At 44.9% G+C, this 20,736-nt stretch overlaps 1 protein-coding gene across 1 annotated transcript in view; it reads left to right on the top strand.

The window, feature by feature from the left end:
* The window catches only part of LOC124121974 (sodium-coupled monocarboxylate transporter 1-like), a 40,949-nt gene extending 21,052 nt beyond the window's left edge, over positions 1 to 19,897 (top strand). The window contains exons 3-13 of the mRNA XM_048395489.1: positions 4,089 to 4,140; positions 4,345 to 4,412; positions 6,696 to 6,776; positions 7,707 to 7,780; positions 9,634 to 9,774; positions 11,000 to 11,135; positions 11,483 to 11,568; positions 14,386 to 14,501; positions 14,975 to 15,045; positions 16,369 to 16,455; positions 19,697 to 19,897. Coding sequence (XP_048251446.1) covers positions 4,089 to 4,140; positions 4,345 to 4,412; positions 6,696 to 6,776; positions 7,707 to 7,780; positions 9,634 to 9,774; positions 11,000 to 11,135; positions 11,483 to 11,568; positions 14,386 to 14,501; positions 14,975 to 15,045; positions 16,369 to 16,455; positions 19,697 to 19,882 — 1,098 coding nt within the window. The 3' untranslated portion in view covers positions 19,883 to 19,897. The remainder of the gene's footprint in view (positions 1 to 4,088; positions 4,141 to 4,344; positions 4,413 to 6,695; positions 6,777 to 7,706; positions 7,781 to 9,633; positions 9,775 to 10,999; positions 11,136 to 11,482; positions 11,569 to 14,385; positions 14,502 to 14,974; positions 15,046 to 16,368; positions 16,456 to 19,696) is intronic.
* Positions 19,898 to 20,736: the final 839 nt, after the last annotated feature.

Below are 20,736 nucleotides of genomic sequence, written 5' to 3'. Positions count from 1 at the left end.
GACTGACGGGAACAGGCATGATGATAGTCAAACAAGTACGTATAGGACCCTAGAAACACAGACCCGGGCTGCCAGACTGACGCGAACAGGCATGATGATAGTCAAACAAGTACGTATAGGACCCTGGTCACACAGACACGGGCTGCCAGACTGACGCGAACAGGCATGATGATAGTCAAACAAGTACGTATAGGACCCTGGAAACACAGACACGGGCTGCCAGACTGACGGGAACAGGCATGATGATAGTCAAACAAGTACGTATAGGACCCTGGAAACACAGACACGGGCTGCCAGACTGACGCGAACAGGCATGATGATAGTCAAACAAGTACGTATAGGACCCTAGACACACAGACACGGGCTGCCAGACTGACGGGAACAGGCATGATGATAGTCAAACATGTACGTATAGGACCCTAGAAACACAGACACGGCTTGCCAGACTGACGGGAACAGGCATGATGATAGTCAAACAAGTACGTATAGGACCCTAGAAACACAGACACGGGCTGCCAGACTGACGGGAACAGGCATGATGATAGTCAAACAAGTACGTATAGGACCCTAGAAACACAGACACGGGCTGCCAGACTGACGCGAACAGGCATGATGATAGTCAAACAAGTACGTATAGGACCCTAGAAACACAGACACGGGCTGCCAGACTGACGGGAACAGGCATGATGATAGTCAAACAAGTACGTATAGGACCCTAGAAACACAGACACGGGCTGCCAGACTGACGCGAACAGGCATGATGATAGTCAAACAAGTACGTATAGGACCCTGGAAACACAGACACGGGCTGCCAGACTGACGCGAACAGGCATGATGATAGTCAAACAAGTACGTATAGGACCCTGGAAACACAGACACGGGCTGCCAGACTGACGGGAACAGGCATGATGATAGTCAAACAAGTACGTATAGGACCCTGGAAACACAGACACGGGCTGCCAGACTGACGCGAACAACAGGCATGATGATAGTCAAACAAGTACGTATAGGACCCTAGAAACACAGACAAGACAACTACATTCATAATGATGTGGGAGTATACCCGTTATATCACGGGGTGTCAGCTTGATGTGGCAGGATTTCAGTTATATCAAGGCGTGTCAGTCTGATATGTGAGGAATTCAGTTATATCACCGGGTGTCAGCTTCATGTGGGAGTATTTCACTTACATCACGGGGTGTCAGTTTGATGTGGGAGTATTTCAGTTATATTACGGGGTGTCAGCTTGATGTGGGAGTATTTCATATATATCACGGCGTGCCAGTTTGATGTGGGAGTATTTCAGTTATATCACGGCGTGTCAGTTTGATGTGGGAGTATTTCACTTATGTCACGGGGTGTCAGCTTGATGTGGGAGTATTTCACTTATATCACGGGGTGTCAGCTTGATGTGGGAGTATTTCAGTTATATCACGGGGTGTCAGCTTGATGTGTAAGGATTTCAGTTATATCACCGGGTGTCAGTTTGATGTGTAAGGATTTCAGTTATATCACCGGGTGTCAGCTTGATGTGGGAGTATTTCACTTATATCACAGCCTGTCAGCTTGATGTGGGAGTATTTCACTTATATCACGGGGTGTCAGCTTGATATGGGAGTATTTCAGTTATATCACGGCGTGTCAGCTTGATGTGGGAGTATTTCACTTATATCACCGGGTGTCAGTTTGATGTGTGAGGATTTCAGTTATATCACCGGGTGTCAGTTTGATGTGGGAGTATTTCACTTATATCACGGCGTGTCAGCTTGATGTGGGAGTATTTCAGTTATATCACCGGGTGTCAGCTTGATGTGTGAGTATTTCAGTTATATCAACGGGTGTCAGCTTGATGTGGGAGTATTTCACTTATATCACCGGGTGTCAGCTTGATGTGGGAGTATTTCAGTTATATCACGGCGTGTCATTTTGATGCGGGAGTATACCCGTTATATCACGGGGTGTCAGCTTGATGTGGCAGGATTTCAGTTATATCAAGGCGTGTCAGTCTGATATGTGAGGAATTCAGTTATATCACCGGGTGTCAGCTTCATGTGGGAGTATTTCACTTACATCACGGGGTGTCAGTTTGATGTGGGAGTATTTCAGTTATATTACGGGGTGTCAGCTTGATGTGGGAGTATTTCATATATATCACGGCGTGCCAGTTTGATGTGGGAGTATTTCAGTTATATCACGGCGTGTCAGTTTGATGTGGGAGTATTTCACTTATGTCACGGGGTGTCAGCTTGATGTGGGAGTATTTCACTTATATCACGGGGTGTCAGCTTGATGTGGGAGTATTTCAGTTATATCACGGGGTGTCAGCTTGATGTGTAAGGATTTCAGTTATATCACCGGGTGTCAGTTTGATGTGTAAGGATTTCAGTTATATCACCGGGTGTCAGCTTGATGTGGGAGTATTTCACTTATATCACAGCCTGTCAGCTTGATGTGGGAGTATTTCACTTATATCACGGGGTGTCAGCTTGATATGGGAGTATTTCAGTTATATCACGGCGTGTCAGCTTGATGTGGGAGTATTTCACTTATATCACCGGGTGTCAGTTTGATGTGTGAGGATTTCAGTTATATCACCGGGTGTCAGTTTGATGTGGGAGTATTTCACTTATATCACGGCGTGTCAGCTTGATGTGGGAGTATTTCAGTTATATCACCGGGTGTCAGCTTGATGTTTGAGTATTTCAGTTATATCAACGGGAGTCAGCTTGATGTGGGAGTATTTCACTTATATCACCGGGTGTCAGCTTGATGTGGGAGTATTTCAGTTATATCACGGCGTGTCATTTTGATGCGGGAGTATTTCAGTTATATCACCGGGTGTCAGCTTGATGTGGGAGTATTTCAGTTATATCACCGGGTGTCAGATTGATGTGGGAGTATTTCAGTTATATCACGGGGTGTCAGATTGATGTGGGAGTATTTCAGTTATATCATGGCCTCTCCTCACTGTGTTCTGAGTGAAAAATGAATGCATGCACTCTGTTTTGAGTGACAGATGAATGCATACACAGTGTTCTGAGTGACAGATGAATGCATACACTGTATTCTGAGTGACAGATGAATGCATACACTGTGCTCTGAGTGACAGATGAATGCATGTACAGTGTTCTGAGTGACAGATGAATGCATACACTGTGCTCTGAGTGACAGATGAATGCATGAACTGTGTTCTGAGTGACAGATGAATGCATACCCAGTGTTCTGAGTGACAGATGAATGCATACACTGTGTTCTGAGTGACTGATAGATGCATACACTGTGTTCTGTGTGACAGATGAATGCATACACTGTGTTCTGAGTGAAGATGAATGCATACACTGTGTTCTGTGTGACAGATGAATGCATACCCAGTCTTCTGTGTGACAGATGAATGCATACACTGTGTTCTGAGTGACAGATGAATGCATACAGTGTTCTATTTGACAGATGAATGCATACACTGTGTTCTGAGTGACAGATGAATGCATACACTGTGTTCTCATTGACAGATGAACGCATACACTTTGTTCTGATTGACATATGAATGCATACACTGTGTTCTGTGTGGCAGATGAATGCAAACACTGTGTTCTGTGTGACTGATGAATGCATACACAGTGTTCTGTGTGACTGATAGATGCATACACTGTGTACTGTGTGACAGATGAATGCATACACAGTCTTCTGTGTGACAGATGAATGCATACACTGTGTTCTATTTGACAGATGAATGCATACACTGTGTTCTGAGTGACAGACGAATGCATACACAGTGTTCTGAGTGACAGATGAATGCATACACAGTGTTCTGAGTGACAGATGAAAGCATACACAGTGTTCTGAGTGACAGATGAATTAATACACTGTGTTCTGAGTGACAGACGAATGCATACACAGTGTTCTGAGTGACAGATGAATGCATACACAGTGTTCTGAGTGACAGATGAAAGCATACACTGTGTTCTGAGTGACAGATGAATTAATACACTGTGTTCTGAGTGACAGATGAATGCATACGCTGTGTTCTGAGTGACAGATGAATGCATACACTGTGTTCTGAATGACAGATGCATGCCTGTGTATTGCAGGTGACGTATATGGGCGTGGTGTCATTGGCTCCGTCGACAGCGTTAGAAGCAGGTATGTGTTTCAGTATGATTCGTCAATAAATCACTATCATATGCAGTTATAAGCAACGTAGCTACATAATAAATAGTTTGTAATAAGCAAGATAACATCCTCGTGATGTAAAAATTAATATCGTTTTACAATATATATTCTAACAGCTGTTAACATTTATAATAATTGTGCATGATATTGATGTGTTCATTATGTTTCCATTAGTCACTGGCTTTCCAACATGGGCCACGATAATCACAGTCGGCCTGGTGTCCACGTTCTACACCTGTCTGGTAGGTATACTGTCAACACCTCCCACTTTCTACACCTGTCTGGTAGGTATACTGTCAACACCTCCCACTTTCTACACCTGTCTGGTAGGTATACTGTCAACACCTCCCACTTTCTACACCTGTCTGGTAGGTATACTGTCAACACCTCCCACTTTCTACACCTGTCTGGTAGGTATACTGTCAACACCTCCCACTTTCTACACCTGTCTGGTAGGTATACTGTCAACACCTCCCACTTTCTACACCTGTCTGGTAGGTATACTGTCAACACCTCCCACTTTCTACACCTGTCTGGTAGGTATACTGTCAACACCTCCCACTTTCTACACCTGTCTGGTAGGTATACTGTCAACACCTCCCACTTTCTACACCTGTCTGGTAGGTATACTGTCAACACCTCCCACTTTCTACACCTGTCTGGTAGGTATACTGTCAACACCTCCCACTTTCTACACCTGTCTGGTAGGTATACTGTCAACACCTCCCACTTTCTACACCTGTCTGGTAGGTATACTGTCAACACCTCCCACTTTCTACACCTGTCTGGTAGGTATACTGTCAACACCTCCCACTTTCTACACCTGTCTGGTAGGTATACTGTAAACACCTCCCACTTGCTTCGTGCAAAACTGAGGTTAACTAAAATGGGGTTAAACGTCGCGTCCACAATTATTCCACTTATTGTGCATGCACGTGTGTGTGGCCGCTCGCACTGGTGTGGACTAATTTCGATATATAGAGCTAGCACACTGAGATACCATGCCGCAGTTTAACATGAATACCCCACTCAGACACAGTATAATGACTCCGAGCCGACCAGTCCAATCTTGGTTTGACCCTTTAATACCAGACAGGGTAACAACAAGTACCATCTTTTGACGTCTTTTGGGAAGACGCGGCCAGGGATCGAACCCCGGACCTTCCGCTCCCCGGGCGGACGCTCTACCACAAGACCACGGAGGCGGTCTGTGCAAAATTGATGTGATGGTTTTATTGAACTGTGATTGTTGAAGGCTCTGTCCAGGATTTAAAGGCACATCCGCAGTATTTCGACCACATCGTGACTTTAAGATATTACACAAAATAAACACAATTAGACTATATAAACACATGTCAACAAAAGACAGTAAGATAACTAGTAGATATATCACAGATTTATATTTAAAACTAGTAGGTTACCATAAAAAGATATCGCTGTACATAACAAGACTACGGATCGCCAGCAACCAAAGTTAGGCCACCATACTAGGGACCGCGGGGACTTACGATATTTCTGCTGCCTGCACGGTTCCCAAGCAGGATTTACACTATCTCTTCAGTCGATGGTGATGATACGCAATTTGGCCATCAACTAGAAATCCCCAAAACAAAAATACTGTGTAAAACTCTGGTAGGAATAAATGTACTTTGAATGATCTGGTCTTGTATATCAATAATTTTACTCTACTTCCACCCATGCTTGTAAGAGGCGACTAACGGGATCAGGTAGCCAGGCTCGCTGACTTGGTTGATGAATGTCATGATATCGAATTTGCGTAGATAGATGCTCTTGGTATCAGTCACTGGATTGTCTGGTCCAGACCGCCGTCATGTAGCGAGACCCGTGAAGATCCGGGGTAGTGCAGGTCTTCAGCAAGCCATGCTTGCTGTAAGAGGCGACTAACGGGATCGGGAGGTCAGGCTCGCTGACTTGGTTGATGCATGTCATCGTGTTCCAATTGCATGGATCGATGCTCATGATGTCAGTCACTGGATTGTCTGGTCCAGATTCGATTATTTACAGACCGCCGCCATAAAGCTTGAACATTGCTGAGTGCGGCGTCAAACAACAAACATCACATCACATAGTTGGAATAGTGTTGAGTGTGTCTTTAAACAACAGACATAGAAACAATCAACACGCTATGTGTAATACATACTGTTTGGTATTGTGCTGATAAAGTGCTTTTGATCATCAAGGCAAAATAAGACTTATACGATAAAAGCCACAAAAGCAATTCCATAAGCATGAGGCATTTCTGCTTAAAGAAGGATCTTTTGTACGAAGCCGACCACATCATAACCATGTGTTTTTGAATCAATATCAGTTAGTGGTGATAAAATGTGTTGTCGAAAAGTTTAGTTATATTGGCCGACGGGTGGCACTCGTCACAAACACATGCAAAGGCAAAGTAAGTGTTGACTACAGAAAGAAATGGGCAACACTCCTGAAGGGGCAGGGAAAGAGTAACCGACCACATACCTCAGTGATTAATATTAATACTAATTAGTTCATTGTTTCAGGGAGGAATGAAAGCAGTTGTGTGGGCAGACGTTTTTCAGTCCGTTGTGATGCTTGCCGGGATACTAGCTATAATCGTCAGAGTAAGTATGTTAATATTTGATTTCAACGGATGTGTTAATTAAACATAGAGTAAATAGACAATTGATGGGTGTCTTTTGATATCAAATGTATCAACTATAATCGATAAACGTTTAACTCCGAGGCTAGCAAGTTGTTCCAGATAGATCTAACTGGACAACGCAGATAAACGCGAGGGCCGAACGATCGCACCCAAAAGTGGGAGAGACATGATAATCGGTTTGGGGAAAAAAGGTTGAGATATTCGACGTGAAACTTGTAAGAATAGCCGGGAAATACCAAACTTAACCCTCCTGTTCATACAATGGACTTGTCCAATAATGCCGAGGTCGGATTGTGTTTAGGGAGTCATCAGAATTTAGATACTGGTAACTATTTTAAAAGTTTGTACATTTTATTAACATCTAGAAAGAGTGCATAATGTGTCGATGTTCCTTCCTTAAACAAACATATATATAAGATAAATATAGACGTTTATAGCCGCGATCAAGTTTATGGTAATTATATAGTGTATGTATTTGTGTGTGTGCACGTGCCTGTGTGGTGTCTGGGTTTGTTTGTGCGTGTGTGTGTGTGTGTGTGTGTGTGTGTGCGTGCGTGCGTGCGTGCGTGCGTGCGTGCGTGCGTGCGCGTGCGTGCGTGCGTGCGTGCGTGTGTGTGTGTGGCTGCTTGTATAAGTCCGGACTAATGCCGATTGTGTTAGTTTAACATGAATACCCCACTCACAGTATACTGACACAGTAGCCGACCAGTCCTTCTTTTAGCACCTTAATGCTGAGCGCCATGTAGGGTAACAACAAGTACCATCTTTTCACGTCTTTTGGTATGACGCGGCCGGGGATCGGACCCCGGACCTTCCGCTCTCTCTCTTTTGTCTAAAGTTCACACAAAGTGAAATAATGTTTGATGGATTGTGAACGCTTATATTGCAGGGAGCGTATGTCGTGGGAGGATTGGGTGAGGTGTGGAGAGTGAACGAAGAATGGGGGAGGATTCAGTTCTTTGAGTAAGTACTTCACTCTTGTGACTCACAAGAGATTTCGGGGGGATAGTGTCGCTTCAATATTTTGTTATTTATAACATCCAGCATTTTACTGGAATGTTTCTTTCTTGGGAGGATTTTCGGAAACACAATGAAGCATATTCGACAGCGACTTCAAAGGCTGTAATTGGGGCGGTATAAGACTGGTAACTGTCAGGAATAAGACGGACAGATCAACACGTAGATGTCTCAGTAACGCTGTACCCATGTCATAGTCAAGTGATCAACAGTGTAAGGCAATATCTGGTGGGGCCACCCCAGACACTGATCACATCCGGAGGACGTCTCCTCATGCCCAACCGAGGGACATGTAGAGACATCATCTGAATATGGCTATACATGTAAATGTTACGATACCTGTCCACGCGAACTATGCAAAACCAGGCCTAAGGACACAGGGACAGACTTTGTTGTTGCCATACCACCAGGAACCATTTGTGTGGCCGACATTGCGTCATTTCATCGAAATGGATCCCTTGGAAAATCACTAAACGTTGAGTAACAAACATTCACCCAGTAGAGAAGGAGATGTGCAATTAAACATATATCTACCGATATGCTGGAACCCATTGACAAAACACTCCAGCGAATTTAATTCTCACAATTTGTGATAACGAAAGCTACTTTTGATATTTAAAATATCACAAATTCGATTTGTTTTATGATAAAATACATAAGTTGATATAATATATGCATTTATTAGTATATAATGATTCGCAATATCAATAAATATTTACTGATATGATTCATTCTTTGGTATCAATAAATGAATTATTGTTTGCGAAATACCAGATGCTACTTCCTATAGTGTCTGTTCGGACGATGGTGTCTGGTATTTATCAATCAGTTGGTCTCATTTTGCGTTTCCTCTTCTTTGGGGTTACTATTTAATCAACGAAGGGTAATTAATTTAGATGTGATCATTGATGTGTAGAATGTCTTACTGCAGTCGGGTGAGATTGATTAGATTAGAGTGCAGTGCAATACCAACAGATGTTAAGTCAACAAAACTACAGACTACGGATTGCACATCGACATCGTAACGGTGTGTCAGGTTTCCTGATGTTTAACATGTTTTTTCTGGATAATTTGTGTCTTTTACAAGCGCTATACAACATTTCAGCATCAAAACATATGGATATTAGGACATGAAGCGCTGCTTGTGAAGATAAATAACATTTGACTTTGTGAAAGATTTCAACAATCTTTACGCACTTACAGTTAGATTCATACAAATGATACTAGTATGATATCACACATGGAAATTGAAAGCATTACAAACAAAGTGCGTTTCGTATAATCGACGGCACAGAATGGTATTTAGAATTATTTTTTTTCGATATCTGTTAATATACAAGACCCCTATTTCAGTTTAGGTGCTTCAACATTATTTAAACCAATATAAATTATTCTTATGACGACACTCTATTGTTCCAACCATCTATTATTTCTGACGAACACTTTTAGCCTTACCCTTGTGGCTGAAACCCTCTACCTAATGACGTCAATAACGGTACGACCCAACGCAAAGACCTTATGGTATTCGTTGTCACCCTGTCTGGCGCTCGGCTTTTATGGGGTAAAACAAGGCCTACAAAACCAACTGCAAATTTGAGCTTTTATACATACTCTGGTAGCTGAAACTTCCGACAAGTTCGCCTCTATCAAAGCGGACAATGTAGTTTCAAATATAGGTGGTCTAATATATATATTTGGATGTATATATGGTAGAAACTCTCTCTCTTTCTCTGTAGGTATTTCCATTGAAACATCATTCCTGGATAATTTTAAAAATATTAATGACGTTCATGTTTTAGCTTTGACCCCGACCCAACTGTGCGTCAGTCCTTCTGGTCACTGGTCATCGGAACGGCGATCACCTGGTCCTATACCTACGGCCTGAGTCAGGTGACCGCCCAGCGGTACAGCATGCTGCCCACACTGCAGCAAGCGAGACTGTGAGTCGTAAATAGTGAGTGAGTGAGTGAGTGAGTGAGTGAGTGAGTGAGTGAGTGAGTGAGTGAGTGTGGGAGTGAGTGTGGGAGTGAGTGTGGGAGTGAATGTGGGAGTGAGTGTGGGAGTGAATGTGGGAGTGAGTCAGTCAGTGAGTCAGTCAGTCAGTCAGTCAGTCAGTCAGTGCCTGCGTGCGTGCGTGCGTGCGTGCGTGCGCGCTTGCTTGCGTGCGTGAGTAAGTGAGTGAGTGAGTGAGTGAGTGAGTGAGTGAGTGAGTGAGTGAGTTGGGTTTAACAACGCTTTTAACAGTATTCCAGTTATATCACGGCGTCTCAGCTTGATGTGGGAGGAAAGCCCGAAGTGATGCAGGTCTTAGACGTTTACCACGTTAGTGAAACCCACGAGTACGGGTATGGTGCTGGCAAACCTTGAAACATAATCAGGACGAACCGGGATTCGAACCTACAATCATAGGCTTCTGGCATGCCCAAGGGACGCAACTCTGCTGAGCGAATCGCAGCGTATCAGCCACCCGGTCCCTGAAAGTCGTTGTTATGAAACACTCGATACACAGTTGAGTGGGTGAGTGAGTGAGTGAGTGAGTGAGTGAGTGAGTGAGTGAGTGAGTAAATCAGTGAGTGAGTGAGTGAGTGAGTGAGTGAGTGAGTATGGGAATTGTACCTATAGTACAGTATTTCAATTATTTCTTTACGTGTCAGTTTAATGTGGGTCCTGAACCTTCGAATATGTAATTTACTATATCTATGGTCACCACGTTTAGTCACAAATGCCCCATTGATCAAGGGACGACGTTTATGCCCACGTCGGCCGTGTGGGGTGTAGGTGTACAGACCTATATCAACTGTTTTTCCCAGAATTGAACTTGTTTTGTTTTTTCTGAGATTGCAAACCCTACAATCTGTTTCCTAAGCCCGGTTTATATTTGGTTAAAGCCTTCGCCCGTCACGCCAAAGACCCGGGTTCCATTCCTGACATGAGTCCCCGAGTGTGTTTCCATCTACAGAATATTGCTGATAACAATTCCGTCGTAAGGAACACAACGTTTCGGAGTATATGCTTACCTCTTTCATAAGGAAACGTTGTATTCCTCATATAAAGAAGTTGACATCAATGAGTTCTCTTCCTCATCAGTGTTCCCGTATGCAGATCTTCAGATGCCTGCACGTATATGCCATCCAAGGTGATTAGTCACGATGAGTTTCTTTTCAGATCAGTGATTCTGAACATTGTCGGGGTCATCCTGCTGATGACCTCCGTGTGTCTGGCAGGGATCATCATGTTTGCGTACTACGCTAAGAAAGGATGTGATCCGCTGTTTGCGAAAAAAGTCAGCAACGCGAACCAAGTAAGATCTTGAAATGTTTTCCTTTGTCTATCATTCTGTTGGAACTTGTCTCTCATAACGCATTGGCATAGTTACTACTCATTAAAATACAATGTTACATGTGTACAATGTTTTTTGGCTTATGGTGATTTTTGACAAACATGACATGTTTAGGCGCATGCTTCATTCGTTTAATTCAGGAAAGATTGGTGGTCAAGTGAGTCAAGTGTTTGCCAGTCGTGCTGAACTCTAGGCTGTGATTCCCAACATGGGCAGAACGTGTGGAGGCCATTGCTGGTGTCCCTTGACGTGTTATTGCTGGAATATTGCAAAACGGGAGCCTCACTCACTCACACTTTTTATTCCAGTTGATGGCCTACTTTGTGCTTGAGGTGCTGGGGTACCCCGGGGTCCCGGGACTGTTCATCGCCTGTCTCTTCTGTGGGGCACTCAGGTAGGTAGCGTTCAGTATAGTAGAGCACTCAGGTAGGAAGTGTTCAGTTTAGTGGAGCACTCAGGTAGGAAGTGTTCAGTATAGTGGAGCACTCAGGTAGGAAGTGTTCAGTTTAGTGGAGCACTCAGGTAGGTAGCGTTCAGTATAGTGGAGCACTCAGGTAGGAAGTGTTCAGTATAGTGGAGCACTCAGGAAGGTAGCGTTCAGTTTAGTGGAGCACTCAGGTAGGTAGTGTTCAGTATAGTGGAGCACTCAGGAAGGTAGTGTTCAGCATAGTGGAGCACTCAGGTAGGTAGTGTTCAGTATAGTGGAGCACTCGGGTAGGTAGTGTTCAGCATAGTGGAGCACTCAGGTAGGTAGTGTTCAGTATAGTGGAGCAATCAGGTAGGAAGTGTTCAGTATAGTGGAGCACTCAGGAAGGTAGCGTTCAGTTTCGTGGAGCACTCAGGTAGGAAGTGTTCAGTATAGTGGAGCACTCAGGTGGGTGGTGTTTAGTTTAGTGGAGCACTCAGGTAGGAAGTGTTCAGTATAGTGGAACACTCAGGTAGGTAGTGTTCAGAATAGTGGAGCACTCAAGCAGTGTTCAGTATAGTGGAGCACTCAGGTAGGTAGCGTTCAGTATAGTGGAGCACTCAGGTAGGTAGTGTTCAGTATAGTGGAGGACTCAGGTAGGTACTGATCAGTATATTGGAACACTCAGGTAGGTAGCGTTCACTATAGTGGAGCACTCAAGTAGGAAGTGTTCAGTATAGTGGAGCACACAGGTAGGTAGCGTTCAGTATAGTGGAGCACTCAGTTAGGTAGTGTTCAGTATAGTGGAGCACTCGGGTAGGTAGTGTTCAGTATAGTGGAGCACTCAGGTAGGTAGTGTTTTGTATAGTGGAGCACTCGGGTAGGTAGTGTTCAGTATAGTGGAGCACTGAGGTAGGAAGTGTTCAGTATAGTGGAGCACTCAGGTAGATACTGTTCAGTATAGTGGAGCACTCAGGTAGGAAGTGTTCAGTATAGTGGAGCACTCAGGTAGGTAGTGTTCAGCATAGTGGAGCACTCAGGTAGGTAGTGTTCAGTATAGTGGAGCACTCAGGTAGGAAGTGTTCAGTATAGTGGAGATCTCAGGTAGGTAGTGTTCAGTATAGTGGAGCACTCAGGTAGGTAGTGTTCAGTATAGTGGAGCACTGAGGTAGGTAGTGTTCAGTATAGTGGAGCACTCAGGTAGGTAGTGTTCAGTATAGTGGAGCACTCGGGTAGGTAGTGTTCAGTATAGTGGAGCACTCAGGTAGGTAGTGTTCAGTATAGTGGAGCACTCAGGTAGGTAGCGTTCAGTATAGTGGAGGACTCAGGTAGGTACTGTTCAGTATAGTGGAGCACTTAGGTAGGTAGCGTTCAGTATAGTGGAGCACTCAGGTAGGAAGTGTTCAGTATAGTGGAGCACTCAGGTAGGTAGTGTTTAGCATAGTGGAGCACTCAGGTAGGTAGTGTTCAGTATAGTGGAGCACTCAGGTAGGAAGTGTTCAGCATAGTGGAGATCTCAGGTAGGTAGTGTTCAGTATAGTGGAGCACTCAGGTAGGTAGTGTTCAGTATAATGGAGCACTGAGGTAGGTAGTGTTCAGTATAATGGAGCACTCAGGTAGGTAGTGTTCAGTATAGTGGAGCACTCGGGTAGGTAGTGTTCAGTATAGTGGAGCACTCAGGTAGGTAGTGTTCAGTATAGTGGAGCACTCAGGTAGGTAGCGTTCAGTATAGTGGAGGACTCAGGTAGGTACTGTTCAGTATAGTGGAGCACTTAGGTAGGTAGCGTTCAGTATAGTGGAGCACTCAGGTAGGTAGTGTTCAGTATAGTGGAGCACTCAGGTAGGTAGTGTTCAGCATAGTGGAGCACTCAGGTAGGTAGTGTTTAGTATAGTGGAGCACTCGGGTAGGAAGTGTTCAGTATAGTGGAGCACTCAGGTAGGTAGTGTTCAGTATAGTGGAGCACTCAGGTAGGAAGTGTTCAGTATAGTGGAGCACTCAGGTAGGAAGTGTTCAGTATAGTGGCGATCTGAGGTAGGTAGTGTTCAGTATAGTGGAACACTCAGGTAGGTAGTGTTTAGTATAGTGGAGCACTCGGGTAGGTAGTGTTCAGTATAGTGGAGCACTCGGGTAGGTAGTATTCAGTATAGTGGAACACTCAGGTAGGTAGTGTTCAGTATAGTGGAGCACTCAGGTTGGAAGTGTTCAGTATAGTGGAGCACTCAGGTAGGAAGTGTTCAGTTAAGTGGAGCACTCAGGTAGGTAGTGTTCAGTATAGTGGAGCACTCAGGTTGGAAGTGTTCAGTTTAGTGGAGCACTCAGGTAGGAAGTGTTCAGTTTAGTGGAGCACTGAAGAACTAAAGGGAGTCTGAAGGGTAAAACACACTTTAGGTCATCACCAATATGGCGACGTGTCTCCCACCTTATGTGTATATGTCGGGATGAGGCTAAAGTCATAATTAGTCCCTGGTCTCATTACATTCTCAGTTCGCGGGTTTACTTTAAATGGACATCATTAACGTGCCTGCTGGGGTTAGTAATAAGCGGTTAGTGACAGGGGGTTAGTGATAAGGGGTTAGTGATAAGGGGTTAGTGATAAGGGGTTAGTGATAAGGGGTTAGTGATAAGGGGTTAGTAATAAGGGGTTAGTGATAAGGGGTTAGTGATAAGGGGTTAGTGAAAAGGGGTTAGTGATAAGGTGCTAGTAATAAGGGGTTAGTGATGTGTCCGACTCGTACAATTGGTTAGCAGGATTGATGGACTTATTTCATGTTGAGAATGACGTTGAACTCCTCCACTCCCTTCAGCACAATGTCCTCCTCCCTGAGCGCCCTGGCTGCCGTGTTCTGGGAGGACGTCCTAAAACCTCCCCTTGGGGACAAACTAACAGAGGCCCAGAAAACACTCACCACCAAGCTGCTTGGTAAGATGCCATTCCAGATTCCATCTCTCTCTCTCTCTCTCTCACACACACACACACACACACACACACACACACACACACACACACACACATTTCACCAAACATGGTAATCCATGGGGTGCCGTAGCCTAGTGGTTAAAGAGTTCGCTGGTCAAACCGAAGACTGGTGTTCGACTCTCCACATGGGTACAATGTGTGAAGCCCATTTCTGGTGTCCCCAGCCGTGATATTGCTGGAATATTAATGAAATCGGCGTAAGACCATACTCACTCACTCTCTTTAACACGAAACAACATTATTCTTGTTATTGATTGACCTTGATTTTTGTATCTATAAAATGTAGAAAAAATGAAATTTTATTCTTCGTTGCCTACGTTACTGTAAACATAATACGTGTGTACATTGATTGTGTGACTTTATCAATGTGACGAGTATGCTAAACCTAAGTCAATGAAAATATATCTTCTTCCCAGTGCTGGTTTTCGGTGGTGCGGGTATTGGCGTGTCCTTCCTTACAATACACCTAGGTGGAACAATCTTACAGGTGAGGACAGAGGTAGAGTGTGGAACAATCTTACAGGTGAGGACAGGGATAGAGTGTGGAACAATCGGACAGGTGAGGACAGAGGTAGAGTGTGGAACAATCTTACAGGTGAGGACAGAGGTAGAGTGTGGAACAATCTTACAGGTGAGGACAGAGGTAGAGTGTGGAACAATCTTACAGGTGAGGGCAGAGGTAGAGAGTGGAACAATCTTACAGGTGAGGGCAGAGGTAGAGTGTGGAACAATCTTACAGGTGAGGGCAGAGGTAGAGTGTGGAACAATCTTACAGGTGAGGGCAGAGGTAGAGAGTGGAACAATCTTACAGGTGAGGACAGAGGTAGAGTGTGGAACAATCTTACAGGTGAGGACAGGGATAGGGGATGGAACAATCTTACAGGTGAGGGCAGAGGTAGAGTTGAACAATCTTACAGGTGAGGACAGAGGTAGAGTGTGGAACAATCTTACAGGTGAGGGCAGAGGTAGAGTTGAACAATCTTACAGGTGAGGACAGGGATAGAGTGTGGAACAATCTTACAGGTGAGGGCAGAGGTAGAGAGTGGAACAATCTTACAGGTGAGGGCAGAGGTAGAGTGTGGAACAATCTTACAGGTGAGGGCAGAGGTAGAGAGTGGAACAATCTTACAGGTGAGGACAGAGGTAGAGTGTGGAACAATCTTACAGGTGAGGGCAGAGGTAGAGTTGAACAATCTTACAGGTGAGGACAGGGATAGAGTGTGGAACAATCTTACAGGTGAGGACAGAGGTAGAGTGTGGAACAATCTTACAGGTGAGGGCAGAGGTAGAGTGTGGAACAATCTTACAGGTGAGGGCAGAGGTAGAGAGTGGAACAATCTTACAGATGAGGGCAGAGGTAGAGTGCGGAACAATCTTACAGGTAAGGTCAGGGGAAGAGGATGGAAAAAAACCATTTTGTACGGGGTAGAGGGGTGTGCTTTACACACATTGGCATGTATAAGGCCCATGTTTTTTGTCAGTGTGCTTTAGGAATAACGTTTCGATATTTAAATGAGTGGCATTTATTGTCCTTGCTTTTTTTTCTATATGACGTAGTAGTTATATCAACAGTAGGTGACAATACAAAACATCCCAATCTTCGATTGTTGTACATTTCCAAGGATGTTGAAATTTAATTTGGCACGGTGGGGTCCCAAAAGTGTTCGCTTGTCAGGCCAAAAAGCGGCTTAAAACACAATTCATATATTCACGATAGAACATTTATGCATCTTAATCGAACAATATTCTTGTTGTTTTGATAAAATGTTTGACACGTGAGCCATGTTTCAAGATGTTGGAATGTTGCCAGGTGTGTCTCAGCTTCACGGGTGCGGCTGCTGGTCCCCTGCTGGGGATGTTCATCCTCGGCGCCTTCTTCCCGTGGTCCAACTGGCTGGTGAGTTAGCTCGGAACACATACAATGGGGCGAAATGTCACTTAAATGGATTTATTTAATATTTTATTTTGTTCATCGTACACTGGAGAAATGCAAATCAAATGCAAAATGGCGGCCCTTTGGAAATTCAAGATGGCCGCGAATATTTTACCTGTTCAATGAGTGATTAAAAACATAAAATCAGACTTGAGCAAAACTACCAGGTAATTTACATTTTTGTGGTGGTGTTCTTGTTTAGGTTCTATTATCTTCTACAGGGAGCAGTGGTCGGCGGTGTTCTTGTTTAGGTTCTATTATCTTCTACAGGGAGCTGTGGTCGGTGGTGTTCTTGTTTAGGTTCTATTATCTTCTACAGGGAGCAGTGGTCGGCGGTCTTCTTGTTTAGGTTCTATTATCTTCTACAGGGAGCAGTGGTCGGCGGTGCTCTTGTGTGGGTTCTATTATCTTCTACAGGGAGCTGTGGTCGGCGGTGTTCTTGTTTAGGTTCTATTATCTTCTGCAGGGAGCTGTGGTCGGTGGTGTTCTTGTTTAGGTTCTATTATCTTCTACAGGGAGCTGTGGTCGGCGGTGTTCTTGTTTAGGTTCTATTATCTTCTACAGGGAGCTGTGGTCGGTGGTGTTCTTGGTTAGGTTCTATTATCTTCTACAGGGAGCTGTGGTCGGCGGTGTTCTTGTGTAGGTTCTATTATCTTCTACAGGGAGCTGTGGTCGGCGGTGTTCTTGTTTAGGTTCTATTATCTTCTACAGGGAGCTGTGGTCGGTGGTGTTCTTGTGTAGGTTCTATTATCTTCTACAGGGAGCAGGGTCGGCGGTGTTCTTGTGTAGGTTCTATTATCTTCTACAGGGAGCTGTGGTCGGAGGTGTTCTTGTGTAGGTTCTATTATCTTCTACAGGGAGCAGGGTCGGCGGTGTTCTTGTGTAGGTTCTATTATCTTCTACATGGAGCTGTGGTCGGTGGTGTTCTTGTTTAGGTTCTATTATCTTCTACAGGGAGCAGTGGTCGGTGGTGTTCTTGTTTAGCTTATATTATCTTCTACAGGGAGCAGTGGTCGGCGGTGTTCTTGTTTAGCTTATATTATCTTCTACATGGAGCAGTGGTCGGCAGTGTTCCTGTGAAGGTTCTATCATCTTCTACAGGGAGCTGTGGTCGGTGGTGTTCTTGTGTAGGTTCTATTATCTTCTACAGGGAGCAGGGTCGGCGGTGTTCTTGTGTAGGTTCTATTATCTTCTACAGGGAGCTGTGGTCGGTGGTGTTCTTGTTTAGGTTCTATTATCTTCTACAGGGAGCAGTGGTCGGTGGTGTTCTTGTTTAGCTTATATTATCTTCTACAGGGAGCAGTGGTCGGCGGTGTTCTTGTGTAGGTTCTATCATCTTCTACAGGGAGCTGTGGTCGGCGGTGTTCTTGTGTAGGTTCTATTATCTTCTACAGGGAGCAGTGGTCGGTGGTGTTCTTGTTTAGCTTATATTATCTTCTACAGGGAGCTGTGGTCGGCGGTGTTCTTGTGTAGGTTCTATTATCTTCTACAGGGAGCTGTGGTCGGCGGTGTTCTTGTGTAGGTTCTATTATCTTCTACAGGGAGCAGTGGTCGGCAGTGTTCTTGTTTAGGTTCTATTATCTTCTACAGGGAGCAGTGGTCGGTGGTGTTCTTGTTTAGCTTATATTATCTTCTACAGGGAGCTGTGGTCGGCGGTGTTCTTGTGTAGGTTCTATTATCTTCTACAGGGAGCAGTGGTCGGTGGTGTTCTTGTTTAGCTTATATTATCTTCTACATGGAGCAGTGGTCGGCAGTGTTCCTGTGAAGGTTCTATCATCTTCTACAGGGAGCTGTGGTCGGCGATGATCTTGTGTAGGTTCTGTTATCTTCTACAGGGAGCTGTGGTCGGCGATGTTCTTGTTTAGGTTCTATTATCTTCTACAGGGAGCAGTGGTCGGTGGTGTTCTTGTTTAGCTTATATTATCTTCTACATGGAGCAGTGGTCGGCAGTGTTCCTGTGAAGGTTCTATCATCTTCTACATGGAGCAGTGGTCGGCAGTGTTCCTGTGAAGGTTCTATCATCTTCTACAGGGAGCAGTGGTCGGCAGTGTTCCTGTGAAGGTTCTATCATCTTCTACAGGGAGCTGTGGTCGGCGATGATCTTGTGTAGGTTCTATTATCTTCTACAGGGAGCTGTGGTCGGCGATGTTCTTGTTTAGGTTCTATTATCTTCTACAGGGAGCAGTGGTCGGTGGTGTTCTTGTTTAGCTTATATTATCTTCTACATGGAGCAGTGGTCGGCAGTGTTCCTGTGAAGGTTCTATCATCTTCTACATGGAGCAGTGGTCGGCAGTGTTCCTGTGAAGGTTCTATCATCTTCTACAGGGAGCAGTGGTCGGCAGTGTTCCTGTGAAGGTTCTATCATCTTCTACAGGGAGCTGTGGTCGGCGATGATCTTGTGTAGGTTCTGTTATCTTCTACAGGGAGCAGTGGTCGGCGATGTTCTTGTTTAGGTTCTATTATCTTCTACAGGGAGCAGTGGTCGGTGGTGTTCTTGTGTAGGTTCTATTATCTTCTACAGGGAGCAGTGGTCGGCGGTGTTCTTGTGTAGGTTCTATTATCTTCTACAGGGAGCAGGGTCGGCGATGATCTTGTGTAGGTTCTATTATCTTCTACAGGGAGCTGTGGTCGGCGATGTTCTTGTTTAGGTTCTATTATCTTCTACAGGGAGCAGTGGTCGGTGGTGTTCTTGTTTAGCTTATATTATCTTCTACATGGAGCAGTGGTCGGCAGTGTTCCTGTGAAGGTTCTATCATCTTCTACATGGAGCAGTGGTCGGCAGTGTTCCTGTGAAGGTTCTATCATCTTCTACAGGGAGCAGTGGTCGGCAGTGTTCCTGTGAAGGTTCTATCATCTTCTACAGGGAGCTGTGGTCGGCGATGATCTTGTGTAGGTTCTGTTATCTTCTACAGGGAGCAGTGGTCGGCGATGTTCTTGTTTAGGTTCTATTATCTTCTACAGGGAGCAGTGGTCGGTGGTGTTCTTGTGTAGGTTCTATTATCTTCTACAGGGAGCAGTGGTCGGCGGTGTTCTTGTGTAGGTTCTATTATCTTCTACAGGGAGCAGGGTCGGCGATGTTCTTATTTTGGTTATATTATATTCTACAGGGAGCTGTGGTCGGTGGTGTTCTTGTTTAGGTTATATTATCTTCTACAGGGAGCTGTGGTCGGCGGTGTTCTTGTGTAGGTTCTATTATTGTCTACAGGGAGCTGTGGTCGGCGGTGTTCTGGGGCTGGTGTTTCCTCTGTGGATCTCTATAGGAGCCTACACAGTTGTAGGAACACCGTCTGGCCTTGAGTACCCCACCCACAACTGCAGCATCCCCAACATCACCATGACGACCACAATGTCCACCGTCATGCCAACAGATGAAGCCGCTGTGCAGCAGTGAGTACGCTGATGTCGTGTGGGTGAGGATTTGTCCATATCGCATCATGTGAGGATGTCCGCGGTGTTATGATGAGAGATAGAGGCATGAATCTGTCACAGAGTTGCGTCCCTTTGGTACGCCCGAAACCTATGATTGTGGGTTCAAATCCCCGTTTGCCCCGAATGTGTTTCAAGGTTTGTCAGAACCATACCCGTGCTCGTGGGTTTCACCAAAGTGGTAAACGTCTAAGACCTGCATCACTTGGGCTTTCCTCCCACATTAAGCTAACACGCTGTGATATAACTGGAATACTGTTAAAATCGGCGTTAAACCCAACTCAATCACTCACTCACGGACAGCAAAAGTGACACTTGTAAGTTGTACACAGTGTCCTCTCTACCATGTTTCAGTGCTGGTATCTCCGCCCTGAACACAGTGTCCTCTATATCATGTTTCAGTGCTGGTATATCCGCCCTGTACACAGTGTCCTCTCTACCATGTTTCAGTGCTGGTATCTCCGCCCTGTACACAGTGTCCTCTCTACCATGTTTCAGTGCTGGTATCTCCGCCCTGTACACAGTGTCCTCTCTATCATGTTTCAGTGATGGTATCTCCGCCCTGTACACAGTGTCCTCTCTACCATGTTTCAGTGCTGGTATCTCCGCCCTGTACACAGTGTCCTCTCTACCATGTTTCAGTACTGGTATCTCCGCCCTGTACACAGTAACTTCTCTACCATGTTTCAGTGCTGGTATCTCCGCCCTGAACACAGTGTCCTCTCTACCATGTTTCAGTGCTGGTATCTCCGCCCTGTACACAGTGTCCTCTCTACCATGTTTCAGTGCTGGTATCTCCGCCCTGTACACAGTAACTTC

This window comes from Haliotis rufescens, unplaced genomic scaffold, assembly GCF_023055435.1.
Source record: "Haliotis rufescens isolate VD_foot unplaced genomic scaffold, xgHalRufe1.0.p SCAF_14, whole genome shotgun sequence".
NCBI classification, from domain to species: Eukaryota; Metazoa; Mollusca; class Gastropoda; order Lepetellida; family Haliotidae; genus Haliotis; species Haliotis rufescens.
Note: the sequence above shows the minus strand (reverse complement) of the source record. Positions and strands in the feature narration are given on the sequence as shown.